The sequence below is a fragment of the Phyllobates terribilis genome, unplaced genomic scaffold (assembly GCF_046119375.1).
Source record: "Phyllobates terribilis strain yellow unplaced genomic scaffold, ASM4611937v1 Scaffold_5__5_contigs__length_657084704, whole genome shotgun sequence".
NCBI classification, from domain to species: Eukaryota; Metazoa; Chordata; class Amphibia; order Anura; family Dendrobatidae; genus Phyllobates; species Phyllobates terribilis.
Genome location: NW_027362765.1, coordinates 639,640,769 through 639,663,957, shown reverse-complemented (window position 1 = coordinate 639,663,957; position 23,189 = coordinate 639,640,769). Strand labels below are relative to the sequence as shown.

Here is a 23,189-nt window from a genome sequence, read left to right as displayed (position 1 = left end):
GAGGGGAGGGGGGGCATCCTGCTTGGGGCATTATAAGGTGGGGAACAGCCTGCATGGGGCATTATAAAGAGGGGGGGATTCCTGCTTGGGGCATTATAATGAGGAGGGGTGACAGCCTGCATGGGGCACTATAAGGTGGGGACCAGCCTGCATGGGGCATTATAAAGAGGGGGGGATTCCTGCTTGGGGCATTATAATGAGGAGGGGTGACAGCCTGCATGGGGCATTATAAGGTGGGGACCAGCCTGCATGGGGCATTATAAGGTGGGGAACAGCCTGCACGGGGCATTATAAAGAGAGGGGGGGACATCCTGCATGGGGCAGTATAAAGAGGAGGGGTGACAGCCTGCATGGGGCAGTATAAAGAGGAGGGGTGACAGCCTGCATGGAGCATTATAAAGAGGAGGGGTGACAGCCTGCATGGGGCATTATAAAGAGGAGGGGTGACAGCCTGCATGGGGCATTATAAAGAGGGGGGGTGACAGCCTGCATGGGGCAGTATAAAGAGGAGGGGTGACAGCCTGCATGGGGCAGTATAAAGAGGAGGGGTGACAGCCTGCATGGGGCATTATAAAGAGGGGGGCAGCCTGTATGGGGCATTATGTGGGGGGTAACAGCCTGCATGGAGCATTAAAAGGGGGGGGGCCTGTATGGGGCATTATGTGGGGGGGAACAGCCTGCATGGAGCATTATAAGGGGGGGGCAGCCTGTATGGGGCATTATGTGGGGGTAACAGCCTGCATGGAGCATTAAAAGGGAGGGGCCTGTATGGGGCATTATGTGGGGGGTAACAGCCTGCATGGAGCATTATAAGGGGGGAACAGCCTGTATGGGGCATTATGTGGGGGGTAACAGCCTGCATGCAGCATTATATGGGGACCGGTATCCTGTATGGAGCGTTATATGGGGGCCAGTATCCTGTATGGAGCGTTATATGGGGGCCAGTATTCTGTATGGAGCCTTATATGGGGGCCAGTATTCCGTATGGGGTCTTATATGGGGGCCAGTATTCCGTATGGGGCCTTATATGGGGGCCAGTATTCCGTATGGGGCCTTATATGGGGGCCAGTATTCCATATGGGGCCAAGTATTCCCTATGGGGTCTTATATGGGGGCCAGTATTCCGTATGGGGCCTTATATGGGGGCCAGTATTCCGTATGGGGCCTTATATGGGGGCCAGTATTCCGTATGGGGCCTTATATGGGGGCAAGTATTCCGTATGGGGCCTTATATGGGGGCAAGTATTCCGTATGGGGCCTTATATGGGGGCCAGTATTCCGTATGAAGCGTTATATGGGGGCCAGTATTCCGTATGGGCGTTATATGGGGACCAGTATTCCGTATGGAGCCTTATATGGGGGCCACTATTCTGTGTGGAGCGATTCACCGGTTTCTGAGCTATTGTAGAATTTACAATAGATATTATGGATTTATAATGTTTTCTGCCATAGCCGTGACAGCTCGCAGCTCCCGGCAGAGAACATTATGCAGGACGGGGTGGGGCGTCGGGCGGGTCTTAGTGACGCAGCCCTCCACAGCACAGCATGGTACCTGTTGTACGTCACGGGGCGGGTCTTAGTGACGCGGCCCTCCTGCACAGCATGGTGTGTTCCTGACGGGGTGGGGCGGCAGGCTCTCCTCACTGACACGCCCCCGGCAGAACATGTTATGTGGGGCGTGCTGGGGCAGCAGACTGGCTTCAGTGACGCGGCTCCCGGTACCGGTGTTCAGTGTGTAGCGCTGCTAAGCAGCAGCGCTGTATACACTGACGCTCAATGTACAATGCTGCTACTTAGCAGCGCTGTACACCGAGGTCCCGCCAGCATCCTCCCCATACAGCTCCACCCCTCCATAACCCCACCCCCATATGACCAAAGCCCCGCCCCCACCCCCACCGGGCCATGGAAAACTGGTCTTGCTTAAAGCCGGTCCCTGGTGCAAAAAAGGTTGGGGACCTCTGCTCTATCCCTTTCAAGCCCTGCCGTGCGCCCAAACAGTAGTTTTCCTCCACATAGTATCTGTGTACTTGGGAGAAATTGCAACAAATTTTGGGGTACATTCTTTCCTTTTTCTCGATTTTAAATGAAACATTTGGGACAACAGCAACATTTTTGTGGGAAAAATTTACAATTGTATTTATTCTTTCTTCCATATTGCTTTAATTCCGGCGAAGCACCTAAAGAGTTAATAAACTTCTTGAATGTGGCTTTGAAGACTTTGAGGGGTGCAGTTTTTAAAAGGTGTTACTTTTTGGTATTTTCTGTCTCACAGGCACCTCAAAGTCACTTAATTTACAAAACCAACATTTTTTATTTTGTTGGAAAAATGAAAAATTGTTGATAAACTTTTAACAATTCTAACGTAACAAAAAAAAATTGTTTAAGAAAAAAGTTGCTTATGTAAAGTAGACATGTGGCAAATATTAGTTTATTTTTAGTGGTATGACAATCTTTTTTTAAAGGCATAAAAATGAAAAGTTTGAAAAAAATTTTTTTTTTAATTTGTCAAATTTCCAATCTTTTCACAAACGCAAAGCATATTGACCTAAATTTACCACTAATATGTGTCATAATTACTGAGATATGGTGTCACATTCCAGAATTATTGCCACACATCGGTCAGAATTGAAAAATGTTGCCTGGTCAGCAAGGGGACACCTGGCTTTGGTGGTGAATGGGTTAAGCACCTGAAAGATTAAGAAAGTTCCTGCAGTTTTGAACACTTGGAGTCATGCAGTTTTTACAATGGTATGACTTTTTGAGGGTTTCCAATATAAATGCCCCTCAGTCACTTCAAAAATAGATTTTGTAAATGTCTATAAAAAATTGCTGCTTAACTTTTAAGCCTTCTAACAGCCAAGCAAAATAAAAAAATGTTGCAAAAATTATGTTAACGTCTTAAATGCTTAACTATTTTTTTTGTGACCTAGCTATCTGGCTCCATGGCAGTAAATTCTGAGTTTCAAAATTTCTAATTTTCCAAATTCTAAATCATGCTGCTCTCAGATTACATAGCAAAAATTTGGTGACAGATTCTTTAACCCCCCGAGGGTGGTCGGCTCATTAATGACCAGGCCAGTTTTTACAATTCTGACCACTGTCACTTTATGAGGTAATAACTCTGGAACGCTTCAACGGATCCCCCTGATTCTGAGAATGTTTGTTTTTTCATGACCTATTGTACTTCATGATTGTGGTAAAATTTCTTCAGTATGACTTGCATTTATTTGTAAAAAAAAAGACATTTTCAAACTTTGAATTTTCATGCCCTTAAATCAGAGAGATATGTAGCACAATATAGTTAATAAATAACATTTCCCACGTTTCTACTTTTACATCAGCACAATTTTAGAACCAATTTTTTTTTTTGTTAGGAAGTTATAAGGGTTAAAAGTTGATCAGCGATTTCTCGTTTTTCCAACAAAATTTGCAGAACCATTTTTTTTAGGGACCACCTCACATTGAAGTGACTTTGAGGGGCCTTTATGACAGAAAATACCCAAAAGGGACACCATTCTAAAAACTGCACCCCTCAACGTGCTCAAAACCACATTCAAGAAGTTTATTAACCCTTCAGGTGCTTCACACGAATTTTTGGAATGTGGAAGAAAAAAATGAACATTTTTATTTTTTTTCACAAAAATTTTACTTTAGACGACAATTTTTATTTTCGCAAGGGTAACAGGAAAACATAAACCCCAAAATTTGTTGTACAATTTTCTACTTAGCACTCCGATACCCAATATGTGGGGGGAAAACCACTGTTTGGGCGCACGGCAGGATTCAGAAAGAAAGGAACACAAAATTGGCTGGAATTGAGAGTGGAAGCCATGTCGTGTTTGGAGAGCCCCTGATGTGCCTAAATAGTGGAAACCCCCCACAAGTGACCCCATTTTGAAAACTAGACCCCTCAAGGATTTTATCAAGGGGTATAGTGAACATTTTGAACTTAGAGGTACGACGCAGAATTTGATAACATTAGGTCATCAAGCTGTCATTAGTCTTAAGTGCAAGTGCTCGCTACTTGAGTACTCGGGTATGCACCATGTATCGCGGGTGCTCGAGTGACATGTTCGAGTCCCCGCTCGCATGTTTCATGGTTGTTAGACACCCAAAAAAAAAAAACATGCAGGGACCACTCGTGCATGGCAGGCAATCCACGCAACATTTTTTTTGGCCACAAAGCATATGGGGCGGAGACTTGAGCATGTCACTCGAGCATCCGCGATACTCAGCGCATACCTGAGCACCCGATGCAGACTCAAGTAGTGAGCACTTCCGCTCAACACTAGTCACCATATCATCTTTTTTTTTTTTTTTTTTTTTCACTTTTAAAAAAATCCCAACCCTAACCCTAGCGTTTATTTTTTACACCGTTCCTCGTGCGGTATAAGTGATTAGATGACCTTATTCTTCGGGTCGGTGCTATTACAGCGATACAAGATTCATATCAGATTTTTATGATTGACAGCTGTCACACACTAAAAGACGCTTTTTTTTTTAAATGCATTTCCGCATGTGGTAAAATTGATAAGGCAGCGTTATTCTTTGGGTCAGTACGTTTACATCAGTGCCACATTTATAGATTTTTTTTTATGTTTTGGCGCTTTTACACAGAGTGTTTTATTGAAAAATAATTTTTGTATCGCTTTTTTCTGTGAGCTATAACTTTTTTTATTTTTTGGCTGATGGAGTCTTCTACATCTCCCTTCTCCACTGGCAAAATCTCCTAGCAGGTTATCCAGTATGCATTCAATCAGACAACGCCACAGCCGTGGCATACATACACCGACAGGGCTTAACATGCCGCAAATCCGTTATGACTGCAGTCTCATGGATTCTGGTCTGGGCCGAGTGACACGTGCCAGCAATATCGTCAGTACACATTCTGGGGGTGGACAATTGGGCCGCCGACTTCCTTAGTCATCAGACTCTCCTCGGGCAAGTGGACACTCAACCCCATCATGTTCGATAAGATCTGTCACAGATGGGGCACCACCGACGTCTATCTAATGGTGCCTCACTTCGTAGCCAGGTCTCGCTACCCCTCTGGCAGTCGGTTAATACACCCTGCTCATTCCATGATTTCATTTTCATCTTCCTTACCTCTTTCCGCCTCTGCCACTGACCCCGAGAGTCATCAAGAAGATCAAGGCAGAGGGAGTCCCAGTAATCATGGTGGCTGTAGACTGGCCCAGAAGGGCCTGGTATGCAAAGTTAGTCGATCTGCTCGCAGATGTACCCTGGAAACTTCCAGACCTACTCTCTCTCTCTCAGGGTCCCCTCTTCCACCAGAATTCTCTGTCTCTGAATTTAATGGCATTGGTTTTGAGAGAAGCATGTTTTTCATCCTAGGTCATACAGACCATGGTCAGAGCAAGAAAGCCCGCGTCCTCACGCATTTAACATCGGACTTGGAAGGCCTTTTTTTTTTTTTTTTTTTGATGGTGTGAAAACAACCTTTTCTGCTCACATGTCTTTTTCTCTTCCATCCATCTTGGCTTTTCTCCAGTTGGGACTCGACTCCGGGCTTTCTATCAGTACTCTCAAGGTTCAGATCTCTGCACTCTCAATTCTTTTTCAACGGAATTTGGCTTCTCGTCCCAAGCTCAACACCTTCCTCCATGGAGTTGCTCGCCTGGCTTTGCCATATTGCCCTCCTGTAGGCCCTTGGGACCTTAATCTGGTCTAAGCGTCCTTCAGCAATCCCCCTTCGAACCTATCCATGACATCTTGTCGTCATTCCTTTCCTGGAAGGTTGCCTTTTTGGTAGCCATCACGTCCATCAGAAGAGTTTGAGCTGGCAGCTCTCTAGTCGCTCTCCTTTTCTCATTCTCCATCAGGGCAAGGTAGTTTTCAGGCCAGTTCCTCCTTTCTTAAGGTAGTCTCCTTATTCCACATCAATGAGGACATTGTTCTGCCTTCTTTCTGGTCATCTCTGGTTCATCCCCTTGAACGATCCCTTCACAAGCTGGACCTGAGCAGAGCTCTGTGTCTACCTATCAAGGACCTCTTCATTCAGATGTTCTGACACCTTGTTTGTCATCTGAGGGTCATCACAAGGATCTCCCTGCTACAAATCTACCCATCGCTTAATTCGCTCGGCTATACTGGAGGCATATCGCGCTACACCCAGGCCACCCCTTCCGGGAGTAAGAGCGCTCTCCACCCAAGCGTTGGGGGCTTCCTGGGCTGTTTGCCAACAGGCCTCTGCAACCCAGATTTGCAAAGCTGATACCTGGTCATCTCGTTACACTTTCACAAGGTTCTACAGAGTAGATATCTACACCTCGGTCGATGCTGGCCTAGGTATGAAGATTCTGCAAGCGGCGGTCGCCTGCCGTCCAAGCTGATTTGGCAGTTATTCTATTCCCTCCTTGGGACTGATTTAGGACATCCCATGGTTACCTGTGTCCCCCAATGAAGCAATAACGAAAGAGGGATTTTTGGTACTCACTGTAAAATCTTTCTTAGAGCCTTCACTGGGGGACACAGCATCCTCCCTGGTTTATGCCTATGTTGGGCCTATGTGCCTCTGTTGGGCCTGTATATAGTTCGGTTGTTTGTTGCTTCTCTTACTGCTTGTTCACTAACTGACGAGCTTTGTGCCAGTCGATGGGTGTATACTGCTGAGGAGGAGCTAATTCTTTTTTTTGCCTAGCGGCCTCCCAGCGACAGATGCATACACTCATGGCTACCTGTGTCCACCAATAAAGGCTCAAAGAAAGAGCTTTTACAGTGAGTACCAAAAATCCCTCTTTTGGGGGACGAGTTACAGATTTTTTTGTTACCATTTTGGGGCACATGATGTTTTATGATTGCTTTTTATTCAGATATTCAGACACAATGAACAAAAAACAGTAATTTAGTTATTTGTTTTTTATTTTTTGCGCTGTTCACTGTGTGGTAAGTGATAAGACTGATTTGTCCATTGGGTCGGTACGATTACAGAGATACCAGATTTATATTGTTTTTTTTATGCTTTGCTATTTTTACACACTAAAAACAATGTTTTACAAAAATGAATTAGTTTTTACATTGCCATATTCTGAGAACTGTAACTTTTTTTTTTTTTTTGCTGAATGAGCCATATTGCGGTTTGTTTGTTTTGCGGGACGGTTTGGCGATTTTAATTTATACCATTCTTTTTTTCTTCATATGACTTTTTGAAAGCTTTTTATTAAAAAATTTTGTGAGTCAGTATGATGAAAAAGTGTCATTTTTGGTGTTTTTTTTATTTTCTTAACGCCGTTCGCCATAAGGAATAAATAACGTACCAGTTTTATAAAGTGGGTCGTTCTGGATACGGTGTTAAAAATTGTGGGGGTTTTTGGGTTGTTTTTTTTCACAAACACTGCTTTTTGAGTGGCAAAATGACTTTTTGTGATTTGGGTGTGCTTTTTTGTGTGTGTTTTTTACATATTTTATTTTACTTTTTCACTTTTCTTTGTACTTCGTCCCACTGTGGGACATGTATCATTTTTCGTGTACTGCAGTGCATGAGACGGTCAGTGAGTCACTGAGTGTGCTTGTGAGACCAGGCTTATAGCTAGATCTTACGGACCATCGTACCCTGGGGTCATCAGATGACCTCTAGGTACCATGATAACCATCGGTACCCGCAGTTTTCATTTTGTGGGTCCCATGGTTACAAAGGGGATCTTGCAACCCCCTTACAACCAGTTAAATAGCTCTGTTGCGATTGACAGCAGTATTTGAGGGGTTAATTTGCCCGATCAGTTACAAAAGCGGCCAGGGCCGATTATAGCAGGGTGTCAGCTGTCGCATACAGCCGACGGGCAGCACTACAATCTTATTCCCAATCGCTGTTTTAAAACCAAATCAGGAATAAGGCCCCTTTACAACTGCCGTTCTAATACGTATCGGCAGTCGTTAAGGGGTTAAAGTTTCAGATGTTTTCAAGACATATCCACCTAAATTTACCCCTGAAATAAAGCACAGTGTCACGAAAAACACTTTATATGGCCTATTCAGAAATGCTAAAACTGGCTGTGACAGGAAAAGGTTAACTGCCACAAATTGTAGGACATTTTCCCTGTGCGATTATACAACGTTTCTTTTAGAATTGTCACTTTTGTTCCGGTAGGAACAGTGATTCAGACAGAACGTGAAGGTTTCCTTTTGCCTTATGCTTTAATAAATCTTTATTTTTATTATAGGATTACTTGCATACATATTTGCGCACAAACGGAGGTATTCAAAATCAAGAGATCTTGTTGGTACATCATTTACAGAGAGCAAATTACATACCAGCTTTGCGGCTAAACCAGTCACTGAACAATTATCACCTAGTAAGTCCTCTGTTTCATTTTAAAGAGTATCATGAATATATATGTAAGTAATAACAATAAGTGAAAGTGATTCCATAGTTCTGTCTTTTAAGGACTGGAAGGGCTATCTCTCCTTTTCAAAAATAGTTTCTCTGACTGTTCTATCTTAACACTGAGATGGTGAGGTGCCAGCGCCGAATACATGCCTTATAATGCCCCTTTTAAATACTGTATATAGATGCTTGCAGCTTCACCCCCAGTTGGAGGTGTCTGTTTTCAGGAAACATAGGAAAGGGTTCTTTACAGTCCGAGCAGTCAGACTGTGGAATGCCCGACCACAAGAGGTAGTAATGGCAGACACTATAACAGCTTTTATACAAGGCTGGATGATTTCCTTGATACACGTAACTTTGTGGGTTATAGTTAATTTAGTGACAAAATGTACAATTGGTGGAAGAAGGTTGATGGACCTAGGTCTTTTTTGCAACCTATGTAATTATGTAAAATATCTTTTTATTTTGTGTTTCACACATTTTTTAACATCATTAAAAAAAAAATTATTTTTTTTAATTGTTGGCTTGGCATATTATCCCCCATTACAGAGCAAATCTATCGCATCAATGCATTGTAAAGCTCATCTCGATCTGATCTGGCTCCTTCCCGACACTAATTGGTCATATAATCGCTGGGATCAAAGTGTAATGGGATATTACGGCTTCCTAAATGGCATACATCCCTGACTTGAGTAAGAAATCAGTCCAATGTTGAAACATGTAGCCTTGTATTCCTTTAATAATTTCTGTTGATGACTTTACCTGCCTGTCATACTCTGCAACGCTCGTATCACCCCTTTTTTTCATTTAATTTATAAACTTTTTGTTTGATCTGTATACATTGCTTTTTTCAGCAATGTATACAGCGATCATGTAATTTCTGCCTTCTTTACGGGCAGTTCTCCATTCCTGCTGCTGCACATCTCCATGCAGCTGCTGATTCTGCAAGTATGTTCCAAAACTAAATTGCAGAGTCATACGCAGACCTCACAGACAATTTTGGCAATCAGCAGGTTTATTAATTATGTAATATTTGTTGGCTAAAGCAATCCCCCATAGTCATTTTGCTATGTAAAGATTACGTTGCATTTCGTGAGGAGAGTATCTGAAAAATGTGTTCAGCTATGGATGTATTTTTATACTTTTTCTTTTCTGTGCAGAATGATTTTGACAGATGCCAGCTGGAAAGAGGAGCTGCCAGAAACTCTATAGTGGATCGCTATGTCAAAATACTCCCAAGTGTGCAGCAAACTCTGGCCAGATCCTATCCTTCTATTGTTTGGAAGAAAGGTAACTGAAAGTTGTAGCTTTCGGCTGTATGTAATATCTTATTAACTTCACCTTCATTAATTTTGAGGGGACAGATATTGGAATTGCTTTGGCATTTGCTGGAAATTCATAGTTTTCAAGTCAGATGAACTTGAGGTTACTTTGCTTACTTTCTATTACAGCTGTTTAAAAAACATTTAAAGGGATGCTGTCACATTTAATAATGGTACAAACCTGGCAATATAGCGTTAATCTGCAAGTTAGGCTGGGCAGGACTTAAAGGCGTTGCCCACTGCTTTAACATTGATGCCCTATCCGTAGGATAGGGCATGAATGTATGATCGGCCAGGGTCCCGCACGCGGCATCCCCACCGATCAGCTGTCATCAGTGCAGCGGCCGCCGGCCGGAAGTCCTTGCCTGCGGTGCTTGGCTGTCTGTCTGTAGTGGCCGCCGCTTGTAACTGCACATCCTCCTCCCATTCATCGGGAGGCCGATGTGCAGTTACAAGCGGCGGGCACTGCAGGTAGAGACTTCCGGCTGGCGACACCTGCCACCGACACCGATAACAGCCGATCGGCAGGGGTGCCGCGTGCGGGACCCCAGCCAATCATACATTGATGCTCTATCCTACGGATAGGGCATCAATGTTAAGTAGTGGATAACCCCTTTAAAGCTCCTTTGTCCTGAAAGTGCAGCTTCTTAGAGAAAATGAACTATATTACTCCAGGGAGTCGCTGACTTTAAGCCATACATACAGGTGTGCCCGGCCAGTCACAGCTCACAGCACTTTGACTGACATCTGGCTCTGCACTGATGCACATAAGTAATATAAAGCCTCAAATGTTCCACCCCTCGCTCCAGGTCTGATCTGAGCTCTGCAAGAAATGACCGATCAATACACCACATGGGTCTGTTAGGGGCACCGACGTGTGACGTACAAATAAAAACAATATGCATGTGTCAGAGATGACTAATGGAACTACCAAATGTATAATGTACAGGTAAGAGCAATGCGTATTCAGTGAAAATAAAGCGATATATAGTGGGACTGCGCATATGACCTTCATCTCCAGCTTGATAAATAGTGTTCAATTCTTATGTGCAAAAGTTCTGCCCATAGACCAATGTGTAAATGCTAAGACAGGAACATTATGGATTGTCGTCTGCCTATTAATACAAAAATGAATGCATAAAATAAACAGAAATGTAGTATCAACATATACTAGCGCCAAAGGAGATGGTAAGGAAGAAATACTAGGCTGCAGCCAGAAGCACGGGTCCTGTGTGACGGCCCGTAAATAGTCATAAATAGATGGTACTGTCGCACTGATTGGAGGTAGCAGAAAAGAGGAGCACGCAAAACAGAAAGTAATATCTAGAATTTATATTAAACAAATTTCACAATGGAAATTAACTTGGACAATAAAATAATATTCCTAAGGAGACAAGCTATATATGATATTTAGGCAAAGCGTTAATAAATATAATGTTTCTCTGTTTAAAGTTTGCATGGTAAGAAATGCTGCTGCTATTGGAAACGTGCCTGCTATGCCGCTAAATAGCTCATAGTCTGTAAGAATGAATATACGGTGCTTAGTAAAAGCATACAGTTAGTGGGGCTGGTCCCTTGATTAGAGGCGTGAATTCCTGGTAAGTAAAGAGTGCGGGGTGTCTACTCCCCTGTACGTACTCCGAAGCCCACAGTTACCTGCTGTCAGGTCCTGGGCCATGCAGTAAAGCAGGGAGCTGTAATCTCATAAGTGCTATGTAGAGCCAGGGCACTCCGTCCCGTAGCATCCCTGGTAACCACACGGGCGGAAGGAGCTGGTGACGTCATAGCTGCTGACTATGGTGTCCTATGAAGGCCAGAAAAGAGGCTTCATTATTCATCATTCTTCAGATGATTTGTCAGTGTAGATGAAATAGTATTAAAGGAGTTTTCCAGGCTAAAAAGAATTCTGCAGTCTGTGACTGCACACTGCCGAATTGTGATAAGTTTACAATGCGCACTCTGCCACAATTTCCCTTTCAATTGGGTATTTATACAATTTGCATAGTTGCAGCCGGTGTGACTCTCTCGGCCACTACTCTCAATGAAGTTGGCACATGACCACCCACTCTTGTTTAGAATATAGGAGAATTGTTAATTTGTGCTGATTGCACTCAGTCATGATTCGGCAGTCTTCCGTTACATGGTGACGGCAGACAGTTCTAGTGGGCAGCAGAGTTGTCACCTGATAACGGCCTGTAATGTCTGTAGGTTTGACTACTCTACCATTGTTAAAATACAAATACATATCCAAAATATTCAACACTAAGCAACAGTTTCTTGTTTATTCTAGTGACAAGACCTACGCCTTTATCTACTGTTGCAAAACCGGCTCCCTTAGGGAGTGTGATTACCGAAGCTGACTTTATCCGTAACGTGCTGCTGAAAATAAAGGAAGTGTCTGCAGCTAGTGAGAGTAGAGACTTCTCTCCTTATAAAAGGTAAGAAATGTGCCTGGGCTTTCATCTGAGAATCCATTTATGGTACTCCCATTCCTACACAGTACTTAAGCTCTTCTATGTTTGAACAAATGTATCTTTTGTGGCACAGTGACATTAAAATGCTTTTGGTAGGAGACCATTTCTGTAGAGTTCTGTAGCTGTAGTCAAGAGACTTGTCTTGTTCTGCTTAGTCATGTAAAACTCAAATGGTATAAATTAATAGAATAGTGAGACATTAAAGGGGTTGTCTGATATAGAAATATCATTCAAGTATGTTTCTCTTATGAAGTGCTCTTGGTCCCCTGACTGCAGCAGTCAGCCTGGACTGGACATGTAATGTGCTGGAAAGTGAGTGTGCCTTTTTTTTTTTTTTTTAAATACATATTTTAAGTGCATACATGCATTGCAAATATATATTTTTCCAATACCAGACAACCCCTTTAACTGACTTGTTTAAAACAAAAGTTGTTTTTTGTTCTTTTTTTTTAAAGTGGTTGCCCATTAAAAGACTCCTTTATTGCTGGCCCCATAAATTAAAAAATTCTCTACTTCCTGGATCTGCATTGCTCATAGATTGTGTACTCCGCCAGTGTCTTGATGAACAATGTCTCATGACTCATGTAAGCCACTGATTGACTACAATCTGCAGCCACCGATTGACTGCCGCAGTCATGTGACCTCAGGAGACATGAAGATGAGTGTCCGTCCTGCTTCGTGTGTGCTCAAGTAGGATTCTACCCTAAATATTTATATAGCAACATTGATTCCATGGTGCTGTACATGAGAAGGGGTTACATGCAAAATACATATCACTTACAGTAAAGAAACTAACAATGATAGACTGGTACAGGAGGAAGAGGGCCCTGCCCTTGCGGGCTTACATTCTACAGGATGATGGGGAAGGAGACAGTAGGTTCGTGGGGTTGCAGTAGCTCTGGTGTTGGTGAGGTGGCAGCAAGCAAGGTCATGGCAACCTGTAAGCTTTCTTGAAAAGATGGGTTTTCAGGTTCTGTCTGAAGGATCCGAATGTGATGGCTAATCGAACGTGTTGGGGCCAGATTTCCAGAGGATGGGGAATATTGGGGACAAGTCTTCTAGGCGATTGGGTGAAAACCTAATGAGTGTGGAGGAGAGAAGATGGTCTTGGGAGGACTGGAGTTTACGTGAGGAAAGATATCGGGATATTCGTTTGGAGATGTACGGAGGAGAAAGGTTATGGATGCCTTTGTATGTCAGTGTTAGTAGAAGTTTGAACTGGATATGCTGGGGAATTGGGAGCCAGTAAAGGGACTTGCAAAGAGGGGAAGCAGAAGAGTAGCGAGGAGAGAGATAAACTAGTCAGGCAGCAGAGTTAAGGATGGACTGGAGAGGTACAAGAGTGTTATCAGGTAGGCCACAGAGGAGGATGTTGCAGTAGTTGAGGCGGGCGATGATGGGGTATGCACAAGCATGTAGTAGATTGAGGGTTTAGGAAAGGACGGATTCTGGAAATATTTTTAAGCTGGAGGCGACAGGTGCTGTTTGAAGGATAGGGCAGATTCAAGGGTTACTCCGAGGCAGCGGATTTCCGGTACGGGGGAAAGCTTGATGTAGTTTATTACTACAGATAGATCAGGTGGGGAAGATATGTGAGATGGAAGAAAGATAATGAGTTCAGATTTATCCACATTAATCTTGAAGCGAGAGGAGGAGGATATGGCAAATAGATACTCAGGGATTTTGGACAGCAGAGGTAGATCTGAGTGTAGTCAGCGTGCAGATGGTACTGGAAGCCATGGGAATTTGAGTTGTCTCCAGCCAAGGGTATAGATGGAGAAGAGTAGGGGTCCTAGGACAGAGCCTTGAGGGACTTCAACAGAGTGAGGGCCGGATGAGGAGGTAGAGTGGGAGATTCTAAATGTGTGGTTGTAAAGATATGAGGAGAGGGCAAGGTCTTTGATGCCAAAGGAAGAGAGGATTTGTAGTAGATGGCAGATGACAAATCAAGGAGGAGTATTGATAATTGTCTGTTAGCTTTGGCTATAAGTAAGTTAGTGATTTTGGTCAAGCCCGTTTCAGTGGCATGGTGAGGACAGAAGCCAGATTGTAGGTCGTCGAAGAGAGTTAGATGAGAGGAAAGTTCAGCGTGAACTGCTGTTCAACGAGTTTGGAGGCGAATGGGAGCAGCAATATGGAGCGATAGCTGGACTTAGCAGTTGGGTCGATCAATGTTTATTTGAGGATAGACGTGATTGTGGCATGTTTGAAAGCAGAGGGGAAGGTAGCAGATGTTAGTGATAGGTTGAAGAGATGGGTTAGGGATGGAATAAGTGTGGTGGTGAGGTTGGGGAGGAGGTGGAATGCGATGGGGTAAAGTGCACAAGTAGTGAGGTGTGATTTGGAGAGGAGATGAGGAAGTTCACCTTCATTGATGATAGAGAGGGTGGTTATGGCGTAAGGGCATTAGTCTGGTATACAAAGGAGTTTGTGGTGGTCGAACAATAAAGACTTGCCTTGTTTGGTCAATCTTATTTTTGCAGTGTGTGGCAAAGTCCTCAGCAGCGATTAGGGAGGTCGGAGGGGACAGTGCTGGGCGGAGGAGGGGAGTTAAGTGTTGAATAACTGTTTGGGTTTGTAGAATAAGGAAGATACAAGGGATGTAAAGTGGGCCTGTTTAGCAGAGGTGAGGGCTGATTTGAGTGCGAGTGTTGCGTGTTTGAATGCAGTGAAGTCATCTTTCGAATGTGTTTTTCCTCCATCACCGCTCCGCAACCCTGGACACTTGCCGAAGCTTTTTAGTGAGGTTATTGTGTCAGGGTTTTCTTTTGATTTGTCGCACTCTGCCATGCACGAGTAGGGCGACCGCGACAATAGCTGATGTGAGAGTGGCATTGTAGAAAGCAGTGGCGCTGACTGTGTCGTGGAGTGAAGATATGGATGCTAGTGGTAGAATAGAGTCAGAGTGTGTGAGTGTCTAGATGTGCGAGGTTTCTGCGGGGGTGTTATGGTTGCTGGACATGGGTGACAGGTAAAGAGGACAGGGATGAGAACGTGAGTAGATGGTGGCCAGATAATGGGAGAGGGGAGGTTGTGAGGCTAGATAGGGAGCAGAGTTGAGTGAAGATGAGGTCTAGTGAGTGTCCATCTGTGTGGGTGGCTCAGGAGGACCAAGTCCAAAAGATGAAGTAAGCGACAGGAGTTTGGAGACTGCTGACTGGCGGGTGTCGGTGGGGATGTTGAAGTTACCCATGATGATGGTGGGAATGTCAGCAGAGAAAAAGTGAAGAAGCCAGGTGGAGAATTGTTCAATAAAGGCAGTGGCAGGGCCGGGAGGTCGGTATATGACGGCCACTTGGATGTTGGAGAGAGAGTAGATGCGGACAATGTGGACTTTAAAAGAAGGGAGGTTTAGGGACTGTAGAGGTGATATTGGGTTGAAGGTCCAGTTGGTAGAAAGAAGACCCACTGCTCCACCATGCCTGTTACCAGGGTGAGGAGTATGGGTGAAGTGGAGGCCGCTGTAGCACAGCGCAGCAGGGGAGGCAGTGTCGGAGGGTGTCAGCCCAGGAAGGATAGATTGCGAGAGTTAAAGAGGTCATGAATCACATGGAGCTCATTGTAGACAGAGCAGGCATTCCAGAGTGCTCCAGAGAGGGGGAGCAGGGGGGTGGACGTCGGGACGGGTTTAATGTAGGAGAGATTGCGGAAGTTCATATTATGTAGGCAGCGATATGAGGGGGCATAAGAGGGAGGTAACAGCTGTGTGGGGGTCCAGGATTGGGAGATATGTCGCCAGCAGTGAGGACAAGCAGAGTGCAAGAAAGCAGGTGAAAGGAAAGAGGCCGGCTTGTTTTATTTTTTAGTAGGCGAGATCTGAGGTTGAGGAGCAGGTCTGCAGATGAGGTCAGGTGGGAGGTAAGAGGGATTGAGAGATTATTATTTGGATAGAGGATGCTGGGGTTAGGGGATAGCAAAGGAGTGAGTATTAGTGGAACAAAAACTGTAAGGGTATATACAAACATGGTAGTAGAGTAAGTGTGGGGGAAAAAGAAAAGCGAAGTACGTTTAGTGAACAGTGTTACAAAGAACTTGGCACTCCAGGGTAAATGCTGATGAACAATACTTTTTATTTAGAAAAGCAATCCACTGTAAAAAAAAAAAAAAAAAAAATTGACACTTCTGTCTAAAATTAGACATTTATCAATACTGAAAGATACAAAAGAAAACAAAATAATCAAAAATTTAACAAATGAGGCATAACAAGTATAAGTATATACCTGGTATGCATGAGATACAAAGAAATGTAAGAACATAATTCCCAATTGGCTTTGGGATGCGGTAGAATAATAATTAAAAAGTACATTACTATTACATACTATCGCCCAGTGGTAGCTCAGTAGATTATTAAATAGGGAGGCAGAGTATTTTAATAGCATGGTAGGGTATAAATCCCATAAATTATAGTGTATCATGTACAGTGGGTACGGAAAGTATTCAGACCCCTTTAAATTTTTCAGTTTGTTTCATTGCAGCCATTTGGTAAATTCTAAAAAGTTCATATTTTTTCTCATTGAAGTACACTCTGCACAACATCTTGACTGAAAAAAATAGAAATGTAGAAATTTTTTCAAATTTATTAAAGAAAAATTTAAATATCACATGGTGAGAAGTATTCAGACCCTTTGCTCATTTAAGTCACATGCTGTCCATTTCCTTGTGATCCTCCTTGAGATGGTTCTACTCCTTCAGTGGAGTTCAGCTGTGTTTAATTAAACTGATAGGACTTGATTTGGAAAGGCACACGCCTGTCTATATAAGACCTCACAGCTTACAGTGCATGTCAGACCAAATGAGAATCATGAGCTCAAAGGAACTACCCAAGGAGCTCAAAGACAGAATTGTGGCAAGTCACAGATCTGGCCAAGGTTGCAAAAGAATTTCTGCATTACTCAAGGTTCCTAAGAGTACAGTGGTTTCCATAATCCTTAATTGGAAGGAGTTTGGGACCACCAGAAGTCTTCCTAGACCTGGCCGTCCAGCCAAACTGAGCAATCGTGGGAGAAGAGCCATGGTGAGAGAGGTAAAGAATAACCCCAAGATCACTGTGGCTGAGCTCCAGAGATGCAGTAGGAAGATGGGAGAAAGTTCCACAAAGTCAACTATCACTGCAGCCCTCCACCAGTCGGGCCTTTATGGCAGAGTGGCCCGACGGAAGCCTCTCCTCAGTGCAAGACATAGGAAAGCCCGCATAGCGTTTGCTCAAAAACGCATGAAAGACTCCCAGGCTATGAGAAATAAGATTCTCTGGTCTGATGAGATGAAGATAGAACTTTTTGGTGATAATTCTAAGCGGTACGTGTGGAGAAAACCAGGCATTGCTCATCACCTGCCCAATACAATCCCAACAGTGAAACATGGTGGTGGCAGCATCATGCTTTGGGGGTGTTTTTCAGCTGCAGGGACAGGACGACTGGTTGCAATTAAAGGAAACATGAATGCGGCCAAGTACAGAGAGATCCTGGATGAAAACCTCTTCCATAGTGCTCTGGACCTCAGACTTGGCCGAAGGTTCACCTTCCAACAAGACAATGACCGTAAGAACACAGCTAAAATAACAAAGGAGTGGCTTCAGAACAACTCTGTGACCATTCTTGACTGGCCCAACCAGAGCCCTGACCTAAACCCAATTGAGCATCTCTGGAGAGACCTGAAAATGACTGTCCACCAACGTTCACCGTCCAACCTGACGGAACTGGAGAGGATCTGCAAGGAAGAATGGCAGAGGATCCCAAAATCCAGGTGTGAAAACTGTTGCATCATTCCCAAGAAGACATATGGCTGTACTAGCTCAAAATGGTGCTTCTACTTAATACTGAGCAAAGGGTCTGAATACTTATGACCATGAGATATTTCAGTTTTTCTTTAATAAATTTGCAAAAACTTCTACATTTCTGTTTTTTTTCAGTCAAGATGGGGTGCAGAGTGTACTTTAATGAGGAAAAAAAATGAACTTTTTAGAATTTACCAAATGGCAATGAAACAGAGTGAAAAATTTAAAGGGGTCTGAATACTTTCCGTACCCACTGTAGATTAATGTTTTTGTAGCTTGCTATGAGCTATGCCAGTCACATCATCCAGAAACAGAGCGTATATAGAACAACCAGAATTGCCAGAAACGCATGAATCAAAGAATAAGTTGGAATCGCATCTGAATATCATCCTCTGAGAAACAAAACAACAGAAACTCCCTTGATCTGGTCTTTGTACGGCTTTGTAAAATCCCCTACCTAGATAACTCCCCTCTTCTCCTCTCTGATCATAACAGTCTCTCCTTCACGCTCACAAATCATTGCCCACCCCAGCACACTCCTACCTATCACACATTCAGAAATTTACAAGCCATTAACCCTCAGACTCCCTTCACTCATCACTGTCCCCAATCTCCTCTTTTTCCTGTCCTTATCTGGCTGTAAACCACTACAATGACACTCTTCAGAAGCACCCTGGACCAAGTAGCGCCCCTCACCCTCAGAACCTCTAAACACAAAGTAAAACAGCCCTGGCTGACGCCGCAAACCCGATTTCTCCAGCGATGCTCTAGGAGTGCTGAACACCTATGGAGGAAAACTCGCACACTGGAAAACTTTATCCACTATGAATTTGTTAAAAACCTATAACTCTTCACGTTGCCAAACAGACATACTTCACCACCCTGATCTCTTCACTATCCAGCAACCCAAAAAAAACTCTTCGACACCTTTCACTCCCTCCTCAGTCCTAAAGTGCTGGCCCCTATCACGGACATTTGTGCTGAGGACCTGGCCTCCTACTTCGCAGAGAACATTCATCAGGAAATCAGCTCCCAGCCACCATGTTCCGTGACTCCCATCCCTCCCCACATCTCCTCTGGATCACTCTCCACATTTGACCCAATCACAGAAATAGTCTCCAGGCTCCTCTCTTCTTCTCATGCCAGTCCATGCACCCTATTCTCTCACACCTACTCCAGTCTCTCTCTTCAGTCATCACTACTCGCCTAACTAAAATCTTCAACCTCTCCCTCTCATCTGGTAACTTCCCCTCCTCCTTCAAACATGTCATCATTACTCCATTATTAAAAGAGCCCTCTCTTGACCCTTCCTGCACAAACTACTACAGACCAGTCTCCAATCTCCCCTTTATCTCTAAACTCTTGGAGCGCCTGGTCTACTCCCGCCTTACCCTTTACCTCTCCATTCACTCTCTTCTAGACCCATCACAGACCGGCTTCTGCCCTCTACATTCTACAGAAACTGCACTCCTCAAAGTAACCAATGACCTTCTGACAGCCAAACGTAACGGTGACTACTCTCTGCTCATTCTTCTTGACTTTTCTGCAGCTTTCGACACCGTTGACCACCACCTCCTCTGTATGCTCCACTCAGTTGGCTTAAAAAACACTGCTTTCTCCTGGTTCTCCTCTTATCAATCTGACCGCTCTTTGTGTATCATTCGCTGGCTCCACTTCTTCCCCCCTTCCTCTTGCTTTTTGGGTTTCTCAGGGTTCAGTCCTTGGCCCACTTCTCTTCTCTCTCTACCCTGCCCCAATTTGAAAGACCATCAGCAAATTTGGCTTTCAGTAACATTTTTATCCTGATGACACACAACTATATACCTCATCCCCCGATTTTACCCCCACTGTACTACAGAATACCAGTGACTGTCTGTCCACAGTTTCCAACATCATGTCCGCTCTTTATCTGAAACTCAACCTTTCTAAAACTGAACAACTTCTGCTCCCACCGTTTACTCACCTCCCTAAATCTGACGTATCCCTCTCTGTGTGTGGCACCACAATGACGCCGAGCCAGCAGACGCGCTGTCTGGGCGTTGTGTTTGACACCAATCTTTCCTTCACCTTCCATATACAATTTCTTGCCCGGTCTTGTCGCTTGCACCTGAAGAACATCTTTAGAATCCGCCCCTTTCTCTCCTTGAAAACCACAAAAACCCTCACTTTTGCCCTGATCCACTCCCGCCTTGACTACTGTAATTCTCTATTAATCGGCCTCCCCCTCACTCAACTTTCCCCTCTCCAGTCCATCCTTAATGCTGCAGCCAGGGTCATCTATCTGGCTAATCGTTACTCAGATTCTTCCGCTCTATGCCAGTCATTGCACTGGCTGCCTATACATTATAGGATCCAATTTAAATTGCTTATTCTCACCCGCAAAGCTCTACACAGTGCAGCACCCCCCTACATCTCCTCCCTCATTTCTGTTTATCAGCCTACTCGTTCTCTACGCTCCGCAAGCGACTATCGACTAACATCCGCACTAATCCATACGTCCCACTCCCGGCTCCAAGACTTCTCCCAAGCTGCACCTATTCTTTGGAATGCTCTACCCCAAGAAAGTAGGACGAGCCACAACTTACAGTTTTAGGTGCTCCCTAAAAACACACCTGTTTAGTGTGGCCTATCGCGTTCCCTAATCGGTATTTTTATATTTTTATAGCCCATTCATTATTTCTCCAAACCGAAGTCTCCACCGAACCCAAAAGCACTACAGATTCTGGCTGGTGACGAGCTCATGCAGCCTTTATCTATCCCTCATCCCCTCAAGATGGCTGGACGATTATTGTAAATAGGCCCCTGCACTTTGTGTCACCCCCCACCTCATTGTATATTGTAAGCTCTTACGAGCAGGGTCATTATTATTTTTGCTTTAATTATTGTATTATGTTTAGCTATGTTACTTATGACTGTTGTGTGTGAACCTCTGAATTGTAAAGCGCTGCAGAATAGGTTGGCGCTATATAAGTAAAGATTATTATTATTTTACTAGATTGCAGGACTGAGAGAAAAGACATAGCACAAGGTCTGTGGCAACAGCGCTGAGGAATGGCATAACTTTCAGTGCGTAGAGCGCAAAGTGTTATCTGCTGCTTTATCTAGAAAGCTGATAATGTGGGCCGCGCCATGTTTAAGGCGTGTGACCTCTAATGACATGTGACGTTGCGCTCCAGCACAACACGTGTCGCCTTAATGGAGCATTAGGTGGAGATCATGTGACCAGAGGTGACATATCACTATGTCTCAAGTGGTCACTTAAGAAGATGGCCCCCTGCAGTGAGATCCTCCCACAGGAGAGAATGGAGAATATTTTCCTGGCGTGTGTATGTGGATATGTGGAATGAGTTGTATAGGGGAAGTAATGAAAAGATAGAATGCCAAGGTAAAATAAAGCCGAGAAAATACCAGAAGGTAAAAGAAAGGGAGTAGAAAAATAAAGTAAAGCGGAAATAAAATAAGGAAATAATAATAAAATAGAAATAGAAAAAAAAGATAGATATTTTTCCTTTTGTGCAGCACCATTCTGGGACCATTTAATAGTGGGTTGTCCATTTATGAAAAAACTCTTTAATTACTTTTCCATTCCATAACCCTATTAGAGATGGAAATATCTGAATGTGATTTTTCTGCTCTTCAGTTTGACAGATGAAAGCCCAAGTCCAGTTTCTCAAGATGCCAAAATGGAAATACATGATGCTTTTGTTGGTAAACCAATATTGAAAACTAGAAGAGACTCCAGGTTAGTGGTACATTTTTTTTCCATGCTGCTGCCTACTGTGCTTTTGGATTGGTTTGTACACACAGAAGGGCTCCCCGTCCGTAATCAGTTATGTCCTGTGTGGACCAACCTTGTTAATTGTTACAGCATTTTTTTTATCATGTGTAATTGTGATGCCTTTTATAAACCTAGTTGTTTGTATGTTACAGGCTGTTGGACTCTCCCGTCCACCCTGTCCTGGCAGAACCCTCCTTTGGCACAGATTTTGCAAATGTCCGTTACAAAACACCTTGCAGATCTTTCCTGCTGACTTCCAGCCCTGTCCAATCAAGTCTTCTCAAATCTACACCGATAAAAAACCTTTCCAAAGCATCGGAGTTTAGCTTGCTGCAGACACCTCTGGTGGTAAAGGTAAGGGTTCAGCATCATACATTTTTAGTTTGTTTAGCAAAGGATTGAGATGCATCGCATAATAGCTTTATGCTCTACTCCATTAATTACTCGGGCTTTGAGTCCTAACAATTGTTCTACGGTCTGTTCATTTGTTGATGCTGCTCATCAAATTTTATTGTAGTAACGTTTTTTTTGTGTGTTTCTCTCTAGAAGGCAAAAGCCTTGATGGCAAGCACAAGGGCTTCTGACTATATTGCACGCACTCTCCAATCTGTTCTGAGGTCCAGTACACACACAACTCCTTTGGCCTCTCCTTCAGTTTCCCCTGGAAGATCAATTACACCTCCTTTACGGTCCAGAGAACTAAAAATCTCTTTTATGGAGCAAATTAGCAAGAAATTTAGTAAAGGGGTAAGTCTCGCATTATGCATAGTGGTCTGATTTGATGTGGGCATGCTTAACGTAAGTATATTACACTGTTTTTAACATTTATGAATTGAGCACCTTTTTATGTCATGTTAAAAAAAAAATTGTGTTCGTTAACACCTTAAATAGTTTTCCTCTAGTTCTTTTTTTGTCACATCATTTTTTTTTTTTAATACTAAGCAATATTTTACTAACAGATTTTGTCAACTGAGCAAGAAGAGCCCAGAATTTCTCCTGTTCTGAAGTCTGGTCAAGACACTATGTGGGCAGAAAGAGTGGCTATGCTTACCGAAAATGATGCTAATACAGACAATGATGAAATGGATGAATCTTCATCTGGAATTCAAGATGGAAGCCCAAGCAAAATGGAGGCTAGCCAAGACGCAAGCAATGTGTCTGCAAGGTCTAACCAGACAACACTAGAGTATCATGATGCTCCAACACCTGAGGACAAGGTGGTTTCAACAACTGTGAATTCTTCAGGTAGTGAACAGCAGCCACATGCTGAGCTGGACCGTGTGCTAGTAACTGGAGATGTCCACCACCCAATTGTGGAAGCCCTGGAGACACCAGAGAAAGGTATGTCACATCCATGATGTCCTGTGTGTGCTCATGTTTGATTGCAGGTAGTGCAGCGCATAAAATACTCACACACCATTGTATAGAGGCGGCAGAGATTGACATGTGGCTTTGGAGGAAATCTTTACCATAATTAGCAATGTAATTATATCTCCTC

General features: G+C 43.7%; 1 protein-coding gene across 1 annotated transcript in view; it reads left to right on the top strand.

The window, feature by feature from the left end:
• Nucleotides 1-23,189, top strand: part of LOC141273819 (protein ELYS-like) — a 112,316-nt gene that overhangs the window by 66,628 nt on the left and 22,499 nt on the right. Inside the window, exons 23-29 of the mRNA XM_073686199.1 lie at nucleotides 8,181-8,312; nucleotides 9,505-9,634; nucleotides 11,957-12,104; nucleotides 21,554-21,655; nucleotides 21,844-22,045; nucleotides 22,238-22,438; nucleotides 22,651-23,032. Of these exons, the coding sequence (XP_073542300.1) occupies nucleotides 8,181-8,312; nucleotides 9,505-9,634; nucleotides 11,957-12,104; nucleotides 21,554-21,655; nucleotides 21,844-22,045; nucleotides 22,238-22,438; nucleotides 22,651-23,032 (1,297 nt within the window). The remainder of the gene's footprint in view (nucleotides 1-8,180; nucleotides 8,313-9,504; nucleotides 9,635-11,956; nucleotides 12,105-21,553; nucleotides 21,656-21,843; nucleotides 22,046-22,237; nucleotides 22,439-22,650; nucleotides 23,033-23,189) is intronic.